At 45.1% G+C, this 24,457-nt stretch overlaps 2 protein-coding genes across 10 annotated transcripts in view; one reads left to right on the top strand and one right to left on the bottom strand.

Annotated features, from left to right (window-relative positions):
- Positions 1-11,070, bottom strand: part of LOC147319813 (uncharacterized) — a 14,980-nt gene extending 3,910 nt beyond the window's left edge. Inside the window, exons 1-6 of one of the 5 annotated variants that reach the window (XR_015131600.1) lie at positions 10,093-11,070; positions 9,854-9,992; positions 9,652-9,720; positions 8,286-8,485; positions 1,833-1,927; positions 847-1,402 (exon numbers count right to left, since the gene is read on the bottom strand). Coding sequence is in view for 3 of the 5 variants with exons in the window: in XM_086312582.1 (XP_086168708.1) it covers positions 7,627-7,673; positions 8,286-8,485; positions 9,652-9,720; positions 9,854-9,992; positions 10,093-10,150 (513 nt within the window). In the remaining 2 variants the exon portion in view is untranslated. Of the gene's footprint in view, positions 1-846; positions 1,928-6,717; positions 6,789-6,817; positions 7,674-8,285; positions 8,486-9,651; positions 9,721-9,853; positions 9,993-10,092 lie in introns of those variants that run through there. The other 4 variants (XR_015131599.1, XM_086312583.1, XM_086312584.1 and 1 more) reach the window with 4 other exon arrangements.
- On the top strand, positions 9,637-24,457 carry trim33l (tripartite motif containing 33, like). 5 transcript variants are annotated; one of them, XM_086312575.1, is made up of 14 exons: positions 9,637-9,774; positions 12,125-12,187; positions 12,638-12,773; positions 13,534-13,660; positions 13,751-13,867; positions 14,785-14,899; positions 15,380-15,526; positions 16,124-16,235; positions 16,439-19,101; positions 19,202-19,392; positions 20,747-20,849; positions 20,973-21,029; positions 21,233-21,355; positions 22,279-24,457. In XM_086312575.1, the coding sequence occupies exons 2-14, from the start codon at positions 12,146-12,148 to the stop codon at positions 22,564-22,566; spliced, it is 4,221 nt and encodes a 1,406-aa protein (XP_086168701.1). In that variant the 5' UTR covers positions 9,637-9,774; positions 12,125-12,145; the 3' UTR covers positions 22,567-24,457. The 5 variants fall into 5 exon arrangements, with proteins under 5 accessions (XP_086168701.1, XP_086168703.1, XP_086168699.1 ...); XM_086312573.1 differs by lacking the exon at positions 9,637-9,774 and adding an exon at positions 9,974-10,140; XM_086312576.1 differs by lacking the exon at positions 9,637-9,774 and adding an exon at positions 10,159-10,480.

Raw genomic sequence — 24,457 nt, 5'->3', positions numbered from 1 at the left:
AGCACACTGTGTTCTGTTGATCTTATGTGCTGCACAATAATGTTTAACATTTAGTATTTACTGTCATATTCCCATATATCATTGTGATGTTGTTTATTCTATTACTCTTGTTCTCTTCTGCTTGCTTTCTTTTTTCTTTCTCAACAGGTGAAATTAAAAAAGTATCTACTGTTATCTACTGTTAGCTACTTTATTGTGATGGTGTTGTTTTTATTATGTTGCTCTTTGTTGTTTGTTTTCTCTTCTGGTTTTTTTCTCCATACAGGTGATCCAGGTGTTTTGTTTGCTTTTCTGTTTTTTTCTTCCCCCCTTCTCACCGTCTCTTCTCCCCTCCTCTGTTTTTCTTTCTCTCCCTCTCTTTCTTTCATTCTTTCCCCCTGTCCTATCCCCCAGTCATGTCTGTCCCGTTTGTAGCAACTGAAAATAAAATAAATTCATAATTATAATAAAGGTCAATCAAATGGACCAATATGGCAAGGCCATGATGATCCACCTGGTAAAGTAAATCCGCTTGGCATCTTTCTTGGCCTTCAGACAACAATTCTGATGGCTAAAGATCTGGGACAGGCAAAAAAAACATGGCAGATCTCGAAAAATATCAGTGAGCAACACGATCTGGATGACAAACAAGGTAACAGACAACCACACACTCACTTATGACACACACTGGAAGGAAGAACTCAGATACATCTGGAAGAAACAGCTGCATCAGTCAGACAGTTGCAGAATATGATCAAATGGAACTGAAAACATTTAACTTTATGGATCACAATACACAGACCCAGACAACAACTTCTTCTCATCTATCAATAACAGCTGCTGTTACTATACAAATGAAGACTACAATCAGAGGATTCAAACTGAGAATAAACGATCAATTATCCACTTTAACTGTAGAAGTCTCTATGCTAATTTTAATCATATCAAAGAATATCTTAACCAGTTTTCACATCCATTTAGTGTCATTGCCTTATCAGAAACTTGGATCAATATGGAAAAAGGAACAGACTTTGAACTGGAGGGTTATGAATTCACATTTATAACCAGGCGAAACAAAGGAGGAGGAGGAGTGGCCTTGTATGTGGACAAATCTTGAAATTCAATGTGGTGGATAAGATGACGATGGTGATCGATAATGTACTGGAATGTACTACAGTTGAAATTTGTAAACAAAAAACAAAAAAACAAACAAGATATGATACAAACCACTGCAGTGCAGTACCTGTAATACCTACAGCTGCTCTAATCGCTCTAATAGGATATTATGGTCGACAGTATCGAACGCTGCACTGAGGTCTAGCAGGACAAGCACAGAGATGAGTCCACTGTCAGAGGCCATAAGAAGATCATTTGTAACCTTCACTAAAGCTGTTTCTGTGCTGTGATGAGCTCTGAAACCTGACTGAAACAAAAGATGCCAACGTGATGATTACTACAGAGAATTGTAACAATCAAGAAGCAGGAAAAAAATAAATTCTTAATATTAAATATTTGTAATATAAAAACTGCCAAATCAGTACAATTAGAAGTTAGATGTAAAACGTGTCTTCAGTCGGTCAGCACAGATCATTTTAGATGAAGAGTTGAATCTGAACACTCTTTTATCAGAGTTATAATATAATTACAGCTTTACTCAAATAACCACAAAGTGGTGAGGCAGAGAGACTGTGCTGTATCCATGCAAACACGCGAAATGCTTCTGCTTTAGATTCAAATGAAGATGCCAAGATTTCCGTCTGTACTGACAAATGATGATAAGATTCAAAAGCTTTTAATACAACTTCATTTTAATGGAGTAAAACTGAAGAGAGAAGTAAAATAAATCAACTGACCCAACGTCCTGCTCACAGTTTCTATCTTCCATCTCTTTGATTTAACAGCTTCACACTTCAGTCACAGCCTGTTCTGATCGGCGAGTCGTTTGCATCTGAAATGAGTGTGAATAAGTCAACTTCAGATTTATATGCCTGTTTTTGCATTCAGAAACGACTCCATAAATCTTTTAACCAAATAGACTTTAATGAACACTTCTATATGTCTAAGAACATGTGCCGGGTTTTTACATAGTTATTGATGACTTTCTGAGAGAGGAGGAAGAGGAGGGAGGGACAGATGTATATTTAGAGGGACAGTCTGGGTGTCTCGTGGACAAACACGCTGACCCCATCTCCTCACTGCAGGTACGCTCTGAGATTCTCTTTTGTCTCATATTCATGTGAAGTGATGAGTAATAATTCATGTTGATGGAAGAATCATTCAGTCTGTAATATCTGTACATTGGCTTCATTGGGCCACATTGGTGCATTGGTTCTTCAAGTCTGGTTTGAGTGATTTAACAGGAATTTAACACTGTTTCAAGTTCATGACAGAGCTGTTGCTGTCAGCCGGTGGGATAGGTCAGTGTCACTGTGGAACTGTAGACTAGAAGGTCCCATCTATCATTAATCGTCCCAATTTGGAGAACAAACAGGAGTAATGCCAGGGTTGATTTAAGGCCTGTGATTATCCTCCTTCCTGTATCACAGGAATGTGATGCTAAACACATGAAAATAATGTCTTCAGACTCCCACAAAGGAACACGCTGACAGTTTACAGTGAGAAATAACTCAGTAACAATAAAGAAGTGTCCCTCTATGCTGATGACGTTTTGTGTCCATGATGAAATGGTTGCAGAAGAAGTGCTTACAGTCTCCGAGCTGTCCGTCATGAAGTGTGGTGAAGCGCTCCTCCTGCTGCTCTCAGGTCAGCAAACATGTCTCCCTCTCACACATTTAGTTACAAGGATATGTGGCGACCTGTCGGCCTCAAACCACAATAAACTGAAACTGTGTGCTACGAGGTGAGAGTGTGATTATCAAGCTTAAAGTCAGTTTCTTGTTTTCATCTTTTCACCTGCTAGATCACCATAGCAACTGATGATAAACACATAACTTGGTCTGGAGCAGGTTATGTGTGGCGTCTCTGTGTAAAGTGCCACGTTTTACTGATTCTTTTATTTACAGCCTGATTTCAGTGTATCTCACCAACATGACTGAATGAAGCTGTGACGTTATGCCATCACAAACAGCTGGTGTTGTATTGCCACTGGAATTTATATAGATTCAGTTAGTGATGCAGAAATTGCATAAATGTTTTGAGGTTTACTCTGTTGCTGGAACTGCAGCTAATGTTCAGTTCAGTTTTATTTATACAGCACCACATCACAGCAACAGTTGGTTAAAGACTCTACAGTAACACAGAGAAACCCCAACAATCAGATGATCCCTGTGAGCAAGCGCTTTGGTGACAGTGGGAAGAAAAAACTCCCTCCAGTATAACCAGGAAGGTATACTGGAGCTAATTTTACTTTGATCTGGAGAAATTTTATTTTCACGACTTCTTTATTCGACTGCAGAAGAGTGGAATACCTGAACAGACATAAAATAATTAATTGCCAAAAATATCAAACTTTGTGTGGTTGATCGCCTGTGGACCACTTTGGTTTTTCAGATGTTAATAAATCAAAACGATTCACAGTTATCAGTGGAGACGAGCAGAGTTTGTTGAGTCAAAGCGATAAACGGAAGTTTTCCTGGCACAGAATAATCGGTGACGTTTTGGGTGGCGTGTGTTTTTGCAGTCAGGGCTGTCTCTTGTGTCGTCTCTCAGGTTATGTGGTCGTTTGCCAGTTTCAGTCTGGTCAGTGCGACAGACAGTTCCACTTCGTCACTCAGTCAAAGACCTGGACCGAAGCTCAGCTTTACTGCAGAGAGAAGTACACCGATCTCGCCACCTTCACCAGCAAAGACGAAACTATGGCGGCTCAACGGCTGGTGGGGAGTCAAAAATTCTGGATCGGACTCTTCAGGGTCTGGAAGTGGTTTTATACTGGAACAGGTAAATCAACCTTCACAAACTGGGGCACAGGCGAGCCTGGTGTGGGGAAGTGTGTGACGGTATCTGCATTGGGATTCTGGTCGACCAGACTGTTCAGAAGAGAAGCACTTCATCTGTTACAGCGGTGAGTGGCATCGGCACCTAAAAGCACCACGACGAAGGAACAATAGTCTCTCAGATAGATAGATATATTTATATATTTATATTATTATGTACAACTAAAACACATTTAGTCGAAGAAAAGATATCATGATCAGCATTTCTTAAAAATATCAGTTTGTAGTTTAAAAAAGGCGAATGTTGTTGGTGAACATTTCCAGCCTGTGCTCTGACTCTGTCTGCTCGTTTCTCTTCCAGGTGATGCTGGCCGTTACATCCTGGTGCAGGACTCGAGGAGCTTTCATGGCGCTCGGTCCTACTGCAGGGACAGGTACACAGACCTGAGCACTGTCAACAGTGTGGTGAACAACACGGAGATCGTGACTCTGCTGGCGTCACACATGTATGATAGTTATTCAGTGAATGGAAATAGATGGCTGATTCCCTCTTTGTCACTTGCCTGGATTGGTTTGAGCAACAGCTGGGAGTGGTCCGATGGCAGCGACGTCCAGCTCCTGCCTCTGACTTTGCAATCAGGAGATGGGGACTGTGTGATGGTGGACCAATCATCATCATCGTTGCTTTTCCAGCCATGCGATAATACCCACCCCTTCCTCTGCTACCAGGGTGAGTCTGTGCTCACTGTTACTGCAGAGCCTGATCCTCCAGGTCTGATCGGCTTGTTGTTTCTCTGCAGATGTCCAAACTCCAGTGTTGCAGCGCAGGGTGAAGGTTCAGCTGAGAGCGGGCTCTGCAGACCTGAACGACCCCGCAGTGCAAGAGTCCATCCTGCAGCAGGTCAGAGGACACACGACACCCTGTTCCTGCTGCAGAGCTGCAGCAGAGCCCCACCAAACTGCAGCCTCTTGCATCTTTAAACTAAAAAACCAGAGGATCATTTGGTGGCATTTTCCTCTTGTCTGCATGTCCTCAGTCAGCAAGAAAGAAAATAGTCAATGACAACAGTGTTGTCATGAATTCAAGAATTTAAGAATGAAAGTTCAGTGATCCTGGTATTTTCAGACTCCTCGGTGATTGTGCTGGTTATAAATCAGTCACTGTGTCTTCATCAGGTTTCAAACACTTGTTGATTTTACACACTGTCATAATGTGTGCAAACTGTGTTTCAGGTGAGGGAGAAGCTGGCGGAGCAAGGAGTCACTGAGGAGGTGAAGCTGAGGTGGAGGACGCAGCCTGATGGGAAGGTTTTCCACAGAGAGGAGGAGACAGCCGCTTACTGTGAGAAGGAAGACTGTGGGTCGGTTTAGTCTGCACACCAGGAAGTGACATCATCTGTGTATTCATTATTACTGGCTGATGTTTTAATGATAAATCGATTACGTCTTTTAATCTTTAGAAGTTATCTGACTGACAAATATCAGTAGCTAGCTCCTAAATTATTGTGTATATTAGGGTTAGTAATCGAGTATATGTATGTGTAATGTTTGAAAAGTAATTACTCTGTAGATTAGTGTTGCTGGACCTCTAATCACGACTCTCCTGAGCAGGGTGACGCTCTGCTTTGAGGGTCCTGCTGTGGTGTCAGGAAACAGGTGCAAATGATTTTCTTTTTAATAACTATGATTTTTCTTCTTCAGCTGTTTTTCTCAATGCATGAAATTTGTAATTTTCATCTTATTTTATGAACTAAATAAAAGAGCAACTTTACACGCCTCTACTTTTTCACAACTTACGGGTTATGATGGCAAACAGGGCGCCAATAAAACTAATTTGAATACATTTCATGATTTTGATTATTCTACTTTGATTCTTCAGTTAAATCAGAGCTCAGATTGTCAGACACACCTTAAAAGCCTGTGGTGCACAGCCTCTTAAAATAAATCAGTCAAATTTAAAATCAAACTGTTAAGTCAAATTGTTGAATGTTGTCATTGTGTTTCTTAAATTTGTAAAGTCTTAGTTTAAGCAGCAGGATCAAGACATTCCTTTGATCCTGACCACCTCAGCCTCTCTGTGCTGGGGGAGGTTTTATTGCAGATACATCCTGTCTGACAGATCTGCTTCTTGTGTTGTAAGCTTCCTGCTTTTATGACCCTTTTGGTGAGCAGGAGGTCACACAAACACACCCCCATCACACACATAGACACACATAGACACACACACATAGTGCCTTGTCTTAGAACCATTGGGGGGTTTTATGGTGGGAGGTGTTGTGTTGTATTGTGTAAACTGTAATAAATGTGACGCAGCTCTGACTCTCTGTCGGTCTGACTGCTGAACAGAAACCTGTCCCCGCTTCAATAAATGATGAATTTATTTAACTTAAAGAGGAGCTGTATATGAGTTGGCAATAAAATGTTGGGGAGACTGAAGAATGTTCAAAATGTTTAAAATGAACTCATCTGAAGCTTGGACTCAACAAAGGTCCATATGTCATCATTCAGCAAGAAGATAAGAGAAAATGCCTCATGGATGTATCCAGTTTCACTCAGTTATTAACAGTTAAGTTTGAACTAAACAACCTAAAGCTGCACTTTCTCCATCAAATTCCAGTCAGATCAGGAAAACAGTTATACTTTATATGATGTATTTAAACCAGTTTGTTAATGATTTGTTGCCCCCTCACATATAACTGAGTAATATGTTTACATGGAGCCTCTGTGGCTCTGGTCTTTTCTTGTGTGGACACCGGCTACATACAGAAACACAGTGAGGACTTGTGTACGATCACCTCTTTACTCGAACCCTCGGATAACCAAAAAAGGGAAATCTGTTACTGTTGCTAAATATCTTTTTTAATCATGCATTAAGCTGATAGCACGAGAATTACAGCTTTAATGGGTTCGATTTTTCTGAAAGAGATAAAAAAAATACAGTTAGTTGATAATAAGCAGCAACCATGAGTCCAAATGTTCATGGAAAAAGCACAGAAACACAGCTTTGTCGTATTTAAAGTATACCCAAACCTAAAAACAGATGATGATTGCACAGTATTTGAACAGTTTATTCCCAGAAATAAATCCAGAGGTTCCTTTGTTGGAAGAGACGGGAGCAGAGCAGACCTGGAGTTTAATCACAGAGTCGGGAGAGCAATGAGACCAGTGAGGGTTAGCGGTCCATACAGAACTGGTGTTTGGTGTCAGTGGATGAAGACCAGTGACTCCCAATCATCAACGCGAGTTTAACACGAGTACATAGTTTATCGTGTTCTCTGTTACCTCTCATAGACAGACTGATTATTCATGTTCTGCACTCTGTCCAGAGCTCTAACATTTTGTTTGACTGTAACATTATTTTAAATCCAGACAAACACTGAATCTTTACAGCTTGTAACCTAAAATAAAAAATCAGGGAATAAATCATTGATCCCGTCCTAGTGTGCAGACTAAACCATCACAGTGCTCGCTCTCACAGACGGAGTGATGAAGGGCCGTGTGGAGATACAGAAATTCTTTTATTGCTGCCATATAATCTGCATCATTGTAACTGCATTAATAACATTCTTTACAGCATTATTCCATCTAATAATATTTCCCACAGTATTGATACTGCATTACAGCTGTTTATTGAAGATGTCCATTTGAGGATCCTTCCATTATGTTAACTTTTATTACAGGTACGGTTAGAAGTATTTTATACACATTGCCTATCTGTGCTTATTTTGAGTTGATGTTCGGTTCATTGAGGGTCTTAAGCTTCACTGGCGTGACTGTCCAGGTGATCCATGCTGAGGGAAACTAGAACATAGAAGGATAACTGCAATGCATGCTCACAGTACATATAATACATATAATCTAGGAATGTGTCCGGCCGGAGGCCTCAACTCATTTGGTGTCTTAATATATTTTATTCTACTTGGTAACAGATGATCAGAGTCAATAATTAGCCTCAGAGACCCTGAGGGCTTGAAGTTTATTACCTTGTATGGAAGGTGTTATAGAAAAGAGAAGTTCTATGTCTGTTATAGCTATTAAAGATGTACGATTAACTGTGACTAATGTCTGGAACCTATTTTAATCTGTCATTGACGCCGTGGGGGGGGGGGGGCGTGTACCCCACTGCTTTATAAGTGTCCACAACATGTATTTTGGTCAGAAGACATATGTTGATGTTTTCTCCGGGCTGTTAATAAACTCATCGTTTCATTGCACTTTTCTGGGGCTTCCATGGTTTGTGACACTGCTCTACATGGATTGATTTCACGACAGCCGTTTGAACCATTTAGAAAAGAATAGAATAGAATAGAATAATCCTTTAATTGTCCCACAAGGGGAAATTTGGGTGTAACAGCAGCAAGAAAGACATGTATACAAACAAACAGTACACAGGACAAAAACACACATATTTACCTGACGTTTGCGCCATCGGTACGATTCGCTTCAGACCAGCACGACCTCCATTGTCTGTGCTGGGTACTGCTGCCATCTGACCACACCCGCTGCTGTTCAAACCATTTCCATGCACGGTGACCTCATCAGAGGCGTTTGATGCCAGCAGAGCGGCGACCTTCATGCTGTTGCTCAGGTTTGTGTACTGAGCCTGATAGCAGCTGCAATATGAAAGAGAGACACATGTTTCTGTGCTTTGTGCAACTGATGAACCCAGTGAGTCCTACAATAACAATCGTTTCCATGGCTACAAGAAGATGCTAAATGACTGAATCAGTGAATGTTTCATCTCACTTCTCTTTCTAGTGAGCTTGTCTTCATAGAGCCACAAAATGTAGAAAACGGCTGACATGAAGAGAAGCATCCAGTCTGCTGAACTGGAAACAGTTAAAACCGTCCAGATAATAAACATCTGCTCCTCTATCAGAAGGTCATCGTAATTTATGTAAATCCAGATGTAGTATCAGGAAAGGTAAGCGCTCATTAAGGTTTATTTGGTTAAAGATATCAGGAGTCTTTTCTTTATGCAAAAATCTGCCTTATTCAAATTCATCTGAGAAGCAAAGAGTCCTCAGACTGACCTCCATCAACCACCACATGGTGAGGGAATGAAGTGTGAAACCATGAAACCAGACTGAGGTGATACCCTGTAAGCTGTGCTCGTGCATTCATCCTCTCTGACCTTCTTCTGCACTTCTAGTCTGTGAGTGTAATAAAGCTTTTCTCACAGCATCAAACCTTGAACACGTCTGCTGCATCAGGTCTCAGGTTTGTGTCTTCATTTGAATCTGAAGCAGAGTTTTGTGTGTTTGCAGGGCTGCTTCACCACCTCAGCCATATTTGAGTGAAGCTGTAATTATTATAATTCTGGAAAGAGCAGAAAAGCTCAACTTGTTATAGACTGAGGACACAGCCCGACACGGTTTTGTTGTAACATCAGGATATCTTTTTTTTTTAAAATTGTGTTTTTAGCATCTTTGCATTTGGTGCGAAGTGATACAGTGAAAACAGACAGGACACGCCCCTTCTTTTCTTTATTATCCACCTCGATTTCCCAGTAATAAACTCTATTTTACTAATTTGCTAATTATCTTAGAGTAATACATAAAATTACTTTCAAAACATGTTAACATCTCAAATGTATTTAAATAATAATACATTTAAAAAGGTAAATATATATATTAACAAAATAAAATATATTTAAAATCCAATATATTCACTCACTGGACACTTTGTTAGGTACACCTGTTGAGCCCTGATTATGTAACCAGCCAATCACGTGGCAGCAGCTCAGTGTATTCAGGCAGGTAGACGAGGGCAAACTGACCTGTTGAAAGGTCCACAGTCACCTGATCTCAGTCCAGCAGCGCACCTCCGGGATGTGGTGGACCCACGTCTCCGAGGAAGGTTTCCAGCACCATGAATATAACAACAACACAACGGGACAGAGGTGACGGTTGATGTTTATGACGTGTTTTTATGTCTAATGTGTTTCCTTATGTTAGTGAGGGACTCGCAGCGAGGTGTACCTAACAAAGTGGTCGATGAGTGTATAAACGTGTTTCTGACGCTCCGCTGTTTCCCAAACCTGCAGCAGGTCTGTAAATACCACAGGTTTCCGGTGACGACCAGCAGGTGGCGGTAATACGCTCACAGTCGGGACGTCACCTGCGCGGACCAGAAGAAGAAGCGGGGCGGAAGTTATATCTGTGTTGTGTTTGTAACGGTTCTTGTTGGTTCCAGGCTAAACCGGGAGGACTCGTGTTACCGTGAATGTCGACGGTGTGCGTGTCTGTGGATGGAGCGGACGGTGACGGTGAGTCCATGACATCTCGGCTGAACCTCGGGTGTCGGAGCTGGTCTCTGACACGGGGCTCTCGGCCCCCTTAGCGGCGTTTCGGGTCCGGGTCTAGCTCAGCTCAGGTTTATTTACACAGCGCCAAATCGCGGCGCCACTCGTCAGACCACGCCCCGAGCCAGCACTTGGCGACCGTGGGAAGCAAAAACTCCATTTCCCGCGCGATGACGTCATGGCGGTGTTTGGGACGCTCCTCTGTGTTTACATGATGTTCGGCTCACCTTGGCCCTCAGGCACGAGCTCCGTGACGTGACTAGTGGAGACACGCTAAACCCTGTAACTGAAGGACTGATGAGAGGTGAAACTTCCATGACCTGGATGACCGAGATCCTCCACAGACACGCCTGCGTGTGTTTTATGTGTGGCTCTAACGGTTTTTCCCGTGAGGGTGGACTTGAGGGTGACAAACCCACGAAGCCCAGTGTCAGATGTGGCTCAGAGGAGACGCGCTGAGTTGCGGTTGTTTCTGTGGCAGCGTGGTTGCTGTAGTATGTGGACTCAGCTCTGGAGGGCCCGCAGAGGCCACATATGGACCTTTATTACAACAGCTGCGGGGTCAGACTCTGACGTAATGGACGATGTTTCCCAGGAAGTTGTTTCTGTCCATCTGCAGCAGCGTTGCAGTCAGAAACCTTTGCGCTGTCCTCCACGCGACTGCACGAACGCTGCAGCTGTGTGACCAACAAAACGGCACCATCGCACAAACATGAGCGCAGACTCATGATCAGCGTTCAAACTACAAATACCGTTAATAGCAGCTCTCAGATGAGCGAAACTCAGGTTTACTGTTAAAGAGAGTGAACTCTGAGTCAGTTGCCATGGTAACAGACTGTCTGAGCTTAGTCTGTTCACTTGGAAGATTTTCTTAAAGTGCAGCAAGGGGCTGTAAACACAGTGAGGGTATATATACTATATCTGTGCCCCCTTTGGACGACCTGCGTCACTGAGTGAAGATGAGGCTGAAATGAGATTAAAGTGAGTTTCACTGTGTTCACATTTTGTATCGATTTGTTCATAAATTCAACATTTTGAAAGATTCAGTCTCTTAAATTAATATAAATCACATAAATCAGTCTCAGTAGGTCCGACTACACGGCAGGAGACTCCAACCTGGATCCAGTTGCATGATATCTGATCAGGATCTGATCACAGCTGATCGTACTGTTATTCTGTCCACGATCTGTAAGCTGTTTGTATTTAACGAGACCATCCTTCCAAAACTGTGCTGAACTATTTCAAATGTAAATTACCAACATGTAGACATTGATTTGAAATTTCCTACAGCTTGTTTGTCTTTACAGACAAAACTTTAAATTCAAATTGTATTTTTTTCAGTTACGTGTCTGTGAGAAAGCTGCCGTCTGTCACTGAAGGCTGAAATGAGATAAAGTTATAAAACAGTAAAGACGGTGTGTTATAAAAACAGCCTGTGGCGTCCGTCGGCAACATGAAACTTGATTAAGAAACTGAAACGCTGATAAACTGTTGCGGATGTTTATGATGATGACAGAGTGACCCGAGCCCGTCCTGATTAAGATGAACATCACGGTGCGCACTGTGTCCAAAGACTAACATGGAGGCTCCGCTCCTTATTTACTCTTTGCTGTGGGGAATCCTGGGATCAGAGCTCCACTGATGATGACTTTCTTTACTCCTGCACATAATCTGTGATCAGCCTTTCTGGAACCAAAAACAAAGAGTTTCTGATTTTAGAGTTTGTTGAACCTGCTTCTTTGGATCACTTCCTCCGTGCTATGTTAGCGCTCCCGCTAGCTGCTGCTGTCGCCTGGTAAAGTAAAGGGGAACCATGTCACCAATGTCAGATCTAGCTTTTTGTGTCAGGATCAGACTGATTACTGATTCACATATTAGATTGGCACATCACCAACGCCACAAATGTTCTCATCATAGCTGCCGGACTTCATCAGCTTCTGTCTTTCAGGAAGCAACTTTGCTGAGCAACATGGAAGCGACAGGAGCATCAGAAGACAACCTGAGTCAGCAGGTAACTCAGACGGTGGCGTGGGAACCTCCAGCAAACCTTATTTTATTTATCTGTATCTGCACCAGGATCTCCTGCTTTGAGTTTTTTAACCAAAGAATATTCACATATGATCCTGCAGCAGCATTTTATTATTATTAGTCCTTTATTTATCCAGGTAAAAAGTCTCATTGAGATGCCTGGCATCATGGCAACAAAAGTAAAGCATGTGGAAAATGTGTGTGAGTGTGTGTTTGCATGCACGTAGAACACTGTGAGGCTGGTGAAGACACCACGAGCCCTATGAAGACCGTTCTGTCTTGTGACACACTTTCAGGATCTCCCGTGGTCCGTACGTGCAGGAAACGTGAATTTGTGTGATTTTTATGGCATTTAAATTGACTGATAAAAGAAAAGACCTCCAGCTGGAGTTCGGTCTCACCTGTGAACGTCTCCGCCTTCTCATCTCCTCAGTGCAGCAACTGCGACGCAGCCTCCGCCGCATGTTGGTGTCTCGACTGTAATGAAGCTCTGTGCGGCGTCTGTGTGTCGGCGCATCGCAGAGTCACGGTGACCAGATCACACAGGCTCCTCCATCACCCGCCAGAAGGTAAAAAAACCCCACCCACACCCAGATCCAGATTCTGTTGGAGAGAAACTGCTCTCTGCTGTCAGCTGACCGTCGCTGTTGACCTTTGACTTAGTGACGAGCTTCAAAAAGATCTTTTATGTTGTAAAAGTGTAGAAGCACATCCAAGTGTGTGTAAGCCACAACTTGTGAAGTATTTGGTTCATGAATTGGAGTTTGATACAAATGAAACAGGATGTGATGGTTCCAAGAGCAGGAGCAGCCAGAGGCGCTTCAGTCCACTGTTTTTATTTATTGTTGAAGAACTGAATCCTCCAACAGCCGGACAGAGTTTAGTCTTTTTGACCCGACGGGTCGAGCTGTAGAAACGACGACTCGCTTTAATGGGGAGTGGTCTGCTAAGCCCAGCCTGTCTCTGCAGTGTTCAGCTCAGAAACACTGGTGCTTTCCAGCTTCTGTGTTTACACCATTAGCGTGTCAGGACTCCAGCGTCTCCCTCACCTGCCAAACTTCCACTGAGCTCCGAGCCCAACACGTGGAAACGAAGGGAAAGTCCCGCAGATAATATCAAACACCGTACACTCAGTATTTGTACTACATTGTTACATATTTTACTTTATTTTCATACTTTGTTTCAGGTCTGGGCGCTCGGTCCAGAGACGGTTTCAGTGGGAACCTGATTTTACCTCATCTGTTACAACCTGTTATATTATAGTAATCATCGAGATCATGGTCAGTGAGCAAACTAAGTGATAATCTGTGTGTGTGTGTGTCTCTTCAGGAAACATCTTGTCTTCTCCCACCAAGTTCTGCAGACTCCACCCATCTGAGCCACTCCAACTCATCTGCTTCACCTGTAAGCAGCTCACCTGCAGAGACTGCCAGCTGACGACTCACATGAACCACAGGTGAGCCGGGTCGGACGCGTTCTCGAGTTAAAGTGGTTGTAGTGCAGACGTGAGCCGGCACACTGAGCCGTGAGCTGCTTTTGTTTCCAGGTACCGCTTTGTCAGTGAGGCGGTGGTCAGCCTGAAGAAGCAGCTGGACGTGTACGTTCATTCCACGACGAGGCAGGAGGACACGGTGAGGCGGAGTCTGCAGGACATGGAGACCAGGTACGACTGATGATTTCACTGTTTACTTCCTGAAAAGACGATGGCTCACCAGCAGAATAAATCCTTACTCCACAGAACCAAACAGAAATGTATATCAGCAGCTCGAGTGTTTTTAATCTTCTTAAATGTGTTTTCGTTTAGCAGATTATGAGTAAATGTACAGAGGAGCAGCAGAGCGGGTGTCTTTAACCGTGTGCAGACCGGCCAACACAAAAACACCGTCTCTGTACGTTCAGTTCTGTGTTGGTCGAATCATTTGTGGGCCTGAAATCTGCCACAGAGGGCAAAAAAACAACATTTCCATTTACACAGTGGCACTGGAAATACTCTTAAACGGGAATACTGTGTGTGAGTGTGAATGGTTGTCAGTCTCTACGTGTTGGCCCTGCGACAGACCGGCGACCTATCCAGGGTGTACTCTGCGGGGTAGGCTCCACCCCCCCGTGACCCTGACAACGATAAGCAGAAGAGCGTGGACGGGAATAATGTGTGGCTGCCCTTGGAAAGTGTGCAGCGTGGCTTGATAAACATCCTGACCTGTGACGTCTCAAACACGGAGCAGGAAAGGATCAAAGTGTCACTCGCCACAGGCTGCAGGGCCTCCTCCTGATCTCCCATCACCATACTGCGTCGGGTTTGAAGTCGTTATTGCTCGTTAACGTGAAACGCTCCCACTGTCAGCCTCCGCGCTGCTGTGAATCCTCACACAGACTTTTACTCGTTATCTTCATGTTTGGAAACATTCAGAGAATTTGTGTTACATTCACTGAATTTCACTGTTCTGAGTCTCCACGCGGTAAAGCTCGCCACCTCATTCCTACTTAGTATTAATAACTTGAACCTTCCTCAGGTGCTCGCTGTCCCGTCTGAGGACTTTCTGGAAAATAACCCCCCCTCGTGCTTCTGCTGTGTTTCAGGCTGCAGAGCATCGAGCAAACAGAGTCTCGTCTGAGGACCGAGCTGCAGGCGGGATTCGTCGCGTTTGCTAAACTTCTGAAAGCGAAAATGGTGTCACTCCTCAAAGACATAAAGGTAACATCCATCAGCTGTTTTAAATATTGTTGACTATCTAGCAGGCTGATGTCATTTCCTGTTTCTCTCTGCAGTGTCCCCGTCTCTATCTAAGTCTTTGTTTTCTGCAGCCAGAGTTGATCCGCTGCCTCAGCTTCAAGTGCACGTTTCTCATTTGTTAGAAAGTGACGCAAATCTTTTCTCAAAATAGGAACCGAATTTATGAACAGATTTTTCTTCTTGCTGATGTTTCTTAGAAGTCTTTCAGTCTGTGCTCTGAAGTTGTTGCAGTGAGTTTCACTCCTCAGCGTAACCTTGAGTCTTATCTGCTGCTGCTCTCAGTATCAAAAGTCTGTGCTCACTCAGCCTCGCACGCCAACGTTTCTGGTAAAATACAAAAAAATGGAGCGCCTAAAAAATGATTTGTGTGTGTGTGTGTGTGTGTGTGTGTGTGTGTGTGTGTGTGTGTGTGTGTGTGTGTGTGTGTGTGTGTGTGTGTAGAAGGTGTATGAGCTGGAATGTGAGCAGATTCAGGGGAGGATGGTGAAGATGAAGCAGCTGCAGCAGAGCCAAATGTCCATGAAGGAAACGCTCGAAAAGGCCCGAAATCTCACCGACCTGCCGACCCTGCTCTCACACACCGCACAGGTACACAGAGATGTGGCAGACACACTGCAGCTGTACTCATCATACCATAATATGAAAACATGCGAGGCGCACTGACTCTCAAAATGCTGTGTGACTAATATTGAATATTGAAGTCTTTACAGAGCGATAGAGACGTTTAAACATGTAAATCATACATGAACAGTCATGACAGAAATCTAACAACAACAGTTAGAAGCAAAGAGACTGGAGTTGTTTCCATGTTCATGGATGTCGCCTATCTTCACTAATGTCTGCTGTAGATGCGAAACTGTGGGAGGAGCCAGTCCTCACTGGTACGTCCCCACAGAGTTAGACTAAAGTCCATCAAAGCCAGGCTTTCCTCCCTTATCTGGCTCAACAAAGATTAAAACCCCTAAAAAGGGACGTTTCGCACATCATGTGACTCTTAAGTCATGCACAGGGATCCCTATGAGCGTCCCCCAATCATATCAGATAATCATTGTTTATAAAAATCTTTGAAAACAAAACGCAACACTGTTGCAAACAAACAGAAGTTGTGCAGAAAACGTTAATCTGGTGATGTAGAGCGTAGACGGTGAACCAACCATTTTATCCGTGCTTTGTTTTCTCTGCCAGATTAAAACCCAAATGAAGGAGCTTCTAGATCAGGACTCGGACCCCCCTCTGAAAATGCCTGAAGTGAAGCTCATTACCAAGTTGGGTTACGAGGAAACCCTCTCTGAGCTTTGTAAGTCCGCTCGTGTATCTGTTTGTTATGTTGTCTTCAGCTTTGCAGCGGATGCTCGGCCGTACGTGTGGAAACCAAACCGAATCATTTTACGAGCTCAGAGTTCATGTCGATGCTGTTTGAGTTTGGATGTAGTTTAATCGAGAGAAAATAATTGCTGCACCCTCCTCCATCTCCTCTTCCTCCATTGTTTCGGTTTCCAGGTAACCTTCATGTTTCCTGGATCCCTTTCGCTGTGCCACCAACCTTGGATAAAAACACAGGAACTCCGGCGACTCCTGCTGCCCCTCCTCCCACCTCCACCTGCAACCCCATCTCCAGCACCGTGATGGACAGCGCCTCTGCTTCTCATTCGCTTCATCTGTCGTTTACATCCTCATCTGCCCCCACACATGGAACAGACTCCACTTCTTTCAAGTCTCCCTCCACCTGTCTGGCATCCCCCGGCCCCCAAACTGAGACGGCCGGTTCCAGTGCTACACCTGTTCCTGATGACTGTGCTGCTACACCTTCTCCATCCTCACAGTCAAGTTCATCTTCGGCCCTTTGGAAATTTTCGCCCAACCTAACCCTTTATAATCTCCTCACTCACAACCAGGTTGGCACTCAGGATTCGGTCAATCCTCGATCTCCGCCCTCGAGTTCCCCATCGGGTCAGTTGAGTCATGCTCTCCCTCCAACCGCCACCTCTCCTGCAACCTCCAACAGGCCCCTCCCCCCATCCTGTAATGCCCCAGGCGCTCCAACCAGCCGTGCCTCTCTTTTGTGCACGCTCTTATCCAGCTGCTCCACTTCCATTACCCCTCCTGCTCACACCTCCACCTTTCCATTGCCCACTGACAGCACCCCTCAAACTGGCAAAGCTATGAACTGTAACCCACCAGCTACTACCAGTGTTCTCCCTCCACCATCAACGTCTGTGTCTGCTCAGCCCAGCGTTCCTCTGTCCTCCACGATCGCCATGTTTCCCTCCTCCATCACTCCTTTCATCTCCACCCGTCCCAGTCTGTCAGCACTTGTGTCCAGTCAGCCCACTATTCCTCCATCCTCCACAACCTCCATGTTTCCCCACTCCTCCACCTCCTCTTATACTCCTTCCACCTCCACCAATCCAGTGTTCACCGGCTCCATCGCTCAAGCCAACACCTCCCCCGACACACCTGTTACCATCAGTAGCTTCTCGTCACCACATTTAACCAATCAGTTGTCTGCGTTTCCCCCCTCCTCCTTATCCACCCCTCTTCCCACCTCCACCTGTCCAGCAGCCACCACCGCGTCTGTTTTCCAGACTCTCGACAGCCGTGTCACTAACCTGGTTGTTCCAGATAGTTCCACGTGTCGCCCTTCGGCGTGGCTCTTGCCCTACGATCAGTCTAATCTTCGTCTGTCCTCCTCCGCCTGCCTCTCGTCTGTTTCTCCTCCAACCGTCTCTTCCACCTGCCCACCTGCTCAGATTTCTAACTCGCCGAGCGCCTCTCCGAATCAGTTCAAACCTCTTGTTACACATTCAAGCATGGTGTTGGCTGGTTCTCCAGCCACCTCCTCCACATTAAACTCCGCCCGTCCCGTGTCCTCCTGGTGCCTCCTCCCCCAAACAAGTAACTTCAGTAATCCTAACCTACTTGTTCCAGTCAACTCTGATGCCACCACCACCTCCTCGACAACCATAAACTCCTCCTCCACCAGCCCACCCACATCCACCTTTGCTGTTCTGACCAGCAGTAACGCTGCCTCGCCTGTTCCCGTCAGCATTCCTTCATCTCTTTGGAATTCCTCGTCCACTTCGTCCTCTGTAGCTTTCGTATACTCCTCCTCTGCCACCCCGCCCAGCACCACCTGCTCCACAGCGGCGCACAGCTCGCTGCTCCACACGTCTCGCTCGCTGCTCCACACGTCTCACTCGCTTTTTCCAGTCAGCAGTCTCAGTACGTCACAGATCTTCGCTCCCTCTATCACTCCAACCTTGTCGTCCTTCATCAGTTCTCCCTCCTCCGCCACCAGTTGTTCATCTCCCAGCTATTTGTTCCTCCCCCAAACTGACGCCTCCCGTTCCTCAGTTGTTCTCAGCATGCTGCCTGCCGGCTCCACGTTCCCCCTGTCGGCGGGTCAATTTCTATCCTCACTTAAACCCGTCCAACCACTGCAGGTTCTGAACCAAACCGCTGGTCCTCACTGGAACCAGCCCACCATCGTCATGCTGACCAACACTCAGAGTATGTATCAGGTGCTGCTCAACGAGACTGCTCTCATCAGGCTGCCTGATCATCGCGCTTTCCATCCGGCCTCGGCGCAGAAACGAAGCGGCCTCGAGGAAAGCAGCATCACAGAAGTGAGTCCAGAGACTTCTGCGGGAAACTCTAGCTGCGACGGACCGAGCGGCACGTTACCGTCAGAGCAGCAAACCATGGAGGATACGAGCCCGGCTTTACCCAGCAGCCCTTTGTCCTCGCTTCAGGAACTCGACAGCACACTTCATCCCCCCTCCCCTCAGGAACAGACTCAACAGGTTCCCGTGGAGGGCTTGGTGGTTGACTCTCGCTGTGATAGCACTATACAAGATACTGAGGTGGTCCAGGAAACGAAAGAAACCGAGCACGCCACTTGTGTCTCTGACGAAGCAAAACCGAACGCCCTCGAGCCAAAAGACGACTTACCAACACTGGTAACTCCTGACAAGGACATCGAAGAGCTGAGCGCCGTGATTGGACAGGAGGACTTCAGTCTGAGTCGGTGGCAGCCCAAAGTGTCCGTGTTGAGACTGCCTGTGTCCCTGCCAAGATTTGGACGGTCCCTTCCCAGTTTTCGTCTGTTACCTGGAGAGACTGAAGATGAGATTTACCTGGAGGAAATGAGCGACGACTGTCAGGTAGGATGCACGATCTGTAACCCAGGCAAACTTGAGAAAGTTGGATTATAAAATGAACCGCTCAGCTTTAAGAGACTGTCGTCGTTGTGCTCCGTTGCAGTCCGATGCCGAAGACGGGCCGGCTGACAAAGAGGATTTCATGAAGCCGGAATCGTCCCCAGACTCTCCGATAACCCTGGAGATTCTTGCCTGCTCGGTTTGTGCATCGCCCGGCACTTCGATCATCTGCTCTGCCTGTGGTCGAGGATACCACAGAGACTGCCACGTCCCCCCAGTTGGACTCGACTTTTGGTAAGAAAAATAATTTTTATCCTTTTGCTTCTTTAAGATGACTGAAGTCCACTGATGTGTGACCATTGGATTGAAAATCAATCTAAAGCCTATTCAAAAAGTTTTTTTTTTTTTTCATTTTAAGTTATTATGAACAAAACTCAACTCTTTCCTGATTTACTTTTATTATGAAACCTCTGCAGGAAGTCTCTTAACATTGATTCTGTTCATCTGGACGTTTCCAGAGAAACGTTTCGTCATCATCAGGTGACGTCTTCAGCCTCAGCTGACTGCAGGTTTCAATCTTATAAACAGCACATTTACATAATGACTGAAACAGCCCACTGAGGGAACAATGGGCTGGGAGGTCAGTTCCTTCAGCATTGATATGCAAATCAGGCTGTGTGATTTAACCAAAATCTCATATCCCGATATAAGACGTCTATCGTCCCGATAACCATATAAGTCACAAAAGTTTAACATTTATGTAAATTCTGTGAATCTCGAGCAGCTCGACTTGTGTGAAGTGTTTCCAGCTGGAGTCGAGTGTTTTAACCGATGCATGAAACGACACATTTTTAGACATAAGTTGTAACGGCGCCGTTTTCTTTGTGAGTATTTATTACACGGCGTGCTGCGGGGAAAAGCCTGTTCTAACGTTTGAGTCTAAGGTTTATTTTTTAGCTCCTGGCGGCTCTTTTTTAAAATTTTCATCCGTAAATAATCTGCTCTTTCATGTGATTCAGTTTATTTTGAAAAGTCTCAACAGGATCTTGAGCTTTATTGTGAAAGGTTTATGTGGAACATAAACAAGCGGACACGCGATGCTGTTACCGTCGTTGTTGCTAACGACAACGCATAAAAACAGGCGCTTGTCCGTCTGTAGTGTGGTGATATTAAATATAAGAGAAAGAGAGAACTTTAAGAAATGAATATAGTCACTACAGTGACATCAGAACATGAAAAAATATTGACGTAAACAGTTTATTTTTCGACACCACGAAACAAACGATAGCGTAAAATGAAACGATGGATATATATGGTTATATCAAACAGCCGTACTGCAAATTGCTGTCATGACAAGTCTTAATGCTGAAGGAACTGACCTCACAGCCCGTTGTTCCTCAGTGGGCTGGTTTCAGTCATTGTGCAAATGTCCTGTTTATAAGATTGAGACCTGCAGTCAGCTGAGACTGAAGACGTCACCTGATGATGACGAAACGTTTCTCTGGAAACGTCCAGATGAACAGAATCAGCTCTTTGGGTCTTCCTTACCTGGTGATTGAGCATCAAAACCTCTGCAGGAAGTGCATACTATGAGTGTCAGTAACATCACACAGTGAAGTGACCTCTGCTGTTTGACCTTGTCCTGCAGGTCAGAGTGGGCCTGTTCATTATGTCAGAACCTGTCAGACCCGTCGGACCCCTACAGCACCGAGAGACTTCAGCGCACCAGCCTCAGTCTGCAGAGCCTCAGGGTCAGCGTCTGCTCACAAACGCTTACTCATGAACCTCACTTCACAACGTGACTCTTGTCTCCATCGGTTTGTGGTAGATTTTCTTCTAAAGTTTTGTGTGTTGTGTCTGTTTTTGTTTTTCAGAGGTGCGAGTGTCTCGTTCTGCATCTGAAGGTTGAAGTCTGCAGTCGGTGCTCTCAGGTCAGTCTGAACAAAGCTCCAGTCAGAGTAGAAGCTTTTAGCAGCTAACAAGTTTATACACTTCATAAAAGGTGCATGAATGAAAATAAACCTGGGAAACGCAAAATAAAGGGTCTCCTGTAGCTGTCGTTGAACCAGCAGGTGGCGCTCCTGCAGCCTGATCAGGTCACAGCGATGAAGACTTTCTGTTTTCTTCTCTTCAGTTTGGCGGTTTGTCTCGGCTGAAGTCTATATCGGACCGCCTGACCCTCCGCCGGCCTCCTCCGTATCAAACGGCCGCGGAGCTCGTCTCTGACATGTGGACTCTGTTTAAAGACGCCTCTCAGGTACGCACGGAGCAGGTGGAGTCAAACACGGAGCCGATGAACTGTTTGTCTCTCTTTAATGAATTAATGAGACGGTGTTAAACTGTACTTTTTGATACTATCATGAAATTAAAATGCCGGATGGATGAAACACATTAATTATTCCATTAATAATAATAATAATAATAATAATAATAATAATCCAGGTCTCTAAAGGGCTGTTTGTGCTTGTGAGCACAGCTGCTCAGTTATAAGGACACAAAGTAAAATATGGCTCGCCTTCATAACGTCCAACTTTTTTATGCAGGTATTTGTTTTAAAACTGTACCTTAAACTTTCACCACTAGGAGGCAGAGTTTTACCATGAAGCCTGAGTGGCGTTGCCTCGGTGATAAGAGCAGCAGAGTTGTGCTGTGGATGTGAGAGTCTGTGGTCCTGATCAGCTTTTCCCCGCCCCTCACCCCGCGGCACCTGTCCCTGAAACGTCAAAGAAACCTGAAGGATACGGCGCCTTTTTAGCGGCTGCGAAAGCCGTGCTTCCTGTTAACCTGCTGCTACTGTTAGTTCCCCGAGTTTAAAGAGAGAGCAGGAAAATGACCTGGAGTCAGTCTTACCTGTTCAGGTGATACCTGTCCGCTAGTGTCGGCTAATTATTCTCGACCTCATCGAGCACTGCTGTGAGTGTGGCGTCGATGCGCCGGCTTCCTTTCTCGTCCTCACAGGTGTTTCACGTCTGAAGATGTTGGACGTATAATTTGAAAATAAATAATCAGAATTTAGGGCTGATTTCACCGCCTGCAGCCATGTTTGCCGTGCAGCTGACGCGCGAGCTTTGGCTTCTTTCAGTGACGCCGAGCTGCCGACGCTCGGCTTCAGCGCAGACTCGCTGAGATAACTGAGCAGCAGGACGAGCCGTCACTCTGCCTTCTCTCTGCTGTTTTCAGGACGACGAGTTGCAGAAACTGCGGGAAAGTTTCCGGATGAAGTTGGTGGAAACTCTGAGTTCGGAGCTCCATCCTTCACTCCTCACCGCACCGAACTCAAACCCGCAAACTGCCGCTGGACACGCAAGCAGATCGCAGCATGGCCGAGAAGACGAGAGGTTAAAGTTGGAAAAAGAAGAAGGGTTAATACCGGAATCCAAACTCGAGGACTTCAGGAAGAGACTGAGAGACTTTCTGGATCTAAAGGGAAGTCCTGGTCCAAAGAGGAGAAAGAGAGACGATGACTGAGGAGGTTTTAAATGACCAAGAAAACTCTGCACAGCTGCTTTTTTTCTTTTTTAACCCATGAATGTACGAGTGACCTCAGCAATAGTTCGTATATGACCTTTACACATAAAATGAAGGAGAAACTGCCCGTCGCAGTTTCCTGTAGCAAGGGGCCGTCTTCAGATGTCATAAGTTTGTGTGAAAAGCCCAGCGAGACTGAACGTAGCGCGATGGAAACGACGCGACTAACCGTGCGTGTGACCGGAAACACGCTCGTCTGCTCCGCCTTCATCGGTTTGTTTCCTCGCTGCTTTTAAAAACCAAAATCAGAGTTTCAGCGGCTCAAAGAAAATAAAAACCTGTCCTGATGCAGATTTGATCGGTGGAAGCTCGGCTCTGTGCGCTCGGTGCTGGAGCTCCTCCAGATGTGCAGGGGCTCCTCCAGATGTGCAGGGGCTCCTCCAGATGTGCAGGGGCTCCTCCAGGGGTGCAGGGGGAGCTCCTCCAGGTGTGCTGCACTCTGATGTACAGGAAGCATCTGAGCTCACAGCAGGCAGCTGTAGACAGTTACAGCACGAGTAACTTTAAAAAGCATTTTTCAGAAACACCATGTGCCTTAATTTAAAGCCGCCCACAGAACCTGGAAACCCAGCCGCTGATGATGAAGTCAGTTTCTGAGTGGCCGCCGCGTGTAACCCCACAGGAGTATTAACCCCGTCGTCTCTCACTGACAGCGTGAAGAACCGCTAAAGGTTTCCTCTGCGGTGGGCGGGACGCGTCCTCGCCAGCGCTTCTGTATTTCTGCACTCAGTTCGCTGCATCTGCGAGTCGTAATCGATGATTTTGGTCTGAACTTTAAACGATATTTTTGGTATGAAAAAGTTCATTTTTCTGGGAGTGGTCACATCTTAGAGGCAATAATTTTTCAGTATTTCACATTTTTCTTCAAAAGGGGATGAAATGATGGCGGCATCGATCGGCCCAGTGTCCGTGCTGTGAGCGCTCTGACTTTATAAACATTAAACGGGTGATTTCGTCTGAGACTTTGTGCCGGGCTCGATTTTACCGCCTTATGTAAAGTGAGTGTGACACGTTCATTCAGACAGGAAGCTGTTACTTTTGTAATTACAGCGAGTCCTCGGTGGCAGTATTGTTACCTTTACTACTGTCAGATTTCATCTCTTTGGCAGCTGATCAGCCATAACGTGTTCTAATTTTTGGTATTTCCCCTGAAAGCTGAGGCGCGCACGCCTGCAGCGAGTAGCGTGACATGTTTACAGGTTAGTCCGAGTTTTCTCGTTTGATATTTCATGTTTTACACGAACGTTGTTTTTTCTCTTACGATGAAATACGCAGAGAATTTACTTTGTTTAACATATATAAAAATATAACATTAAAATAAACGTTCTTTTCCATAACTGACTGGCTTTGTATCTGAGATGAGTCTCGTGTATTTACTGTGAACATTCAGTCGACATGTGATTTATTGTAACAGGCGACTCTGTATTTGATCTTTGTCTTCAGTATTTGACTCACATCCTGCTGAGGTCTCAGCTGTTGTTTATTCTTTCATTCCAGCTTTATGACGCGATTTGTTTTCTAATCACTTCATGTCGCTGTCTTCTCTTTCTTTAATAATTATATGTCAAAGCTGTCGTGTCCAAACGGATCCCAGTCACACGTCTGTGGAACCAATGAGCCGGTTCATGTTTCCCCTGGTGTTGGTTGGGGAACGCTGACTCGTTTCTTTGTGTGCGCAGTTCGATGTCATGCACATACCTGTGTTCAAACTTTATTGTGAAAGTCTGTGTTTATGTTCCCTTTTTTTAGGAATTTGAAATAATTTTACTTTGATGACTCATCGAAAAAATAAAAATCTACTGAAAAAGAGAAACGGGAATCAGAACAAGAA

Source organism: Aulonocara sp. 'chitande type north' Nkhata Bay, linkage group LG11 (assembly GCF_057382095.1).
Source record: "Aulonocara sp. 'chitande type north' Nkhata Bay isolate Kocher_YH1m ecotype deep benthic linkage group LG11, A_spYH_male_GT1.1, whole genome shotgun sequence".
Taxonomy (NCBI): domain Eukaryota; kingdom Metazoa; phylum Chordata; class Actinopteri; order Cichliformes; family Cichlidae; genus Aulonocara; species Aulonocara sp. 'chitande type north' Nkhata Bay.
The sequence above is the reverse complement of the archived record's forward strand: the minus strand, read 5'-3'. Positions and strand labels throughout refer to the sequence as shown.

What these genes read in the sequence shown, in the direction of transcription:
- trim33l (XM_086312573.1), top strand. An exon ending in CACTCCTCAAAGACATAAAG is followed by an intron (nt 14,900 to 15,379) that starts GTAACATCCATC and finishes GTGTGTGTGTAG; the next exon opens with AAGGTGTATGAGCTGGAATG. An exon ending in CCAGTTGGACTCGACTTTTG is followed by an intron (nt 19,393 to 20,746) that starts GTAAGAAAAATA and finishes CTTGTCCTGCAG; the next exon opens with GTCAGAGTGGGCCTGTTCAT.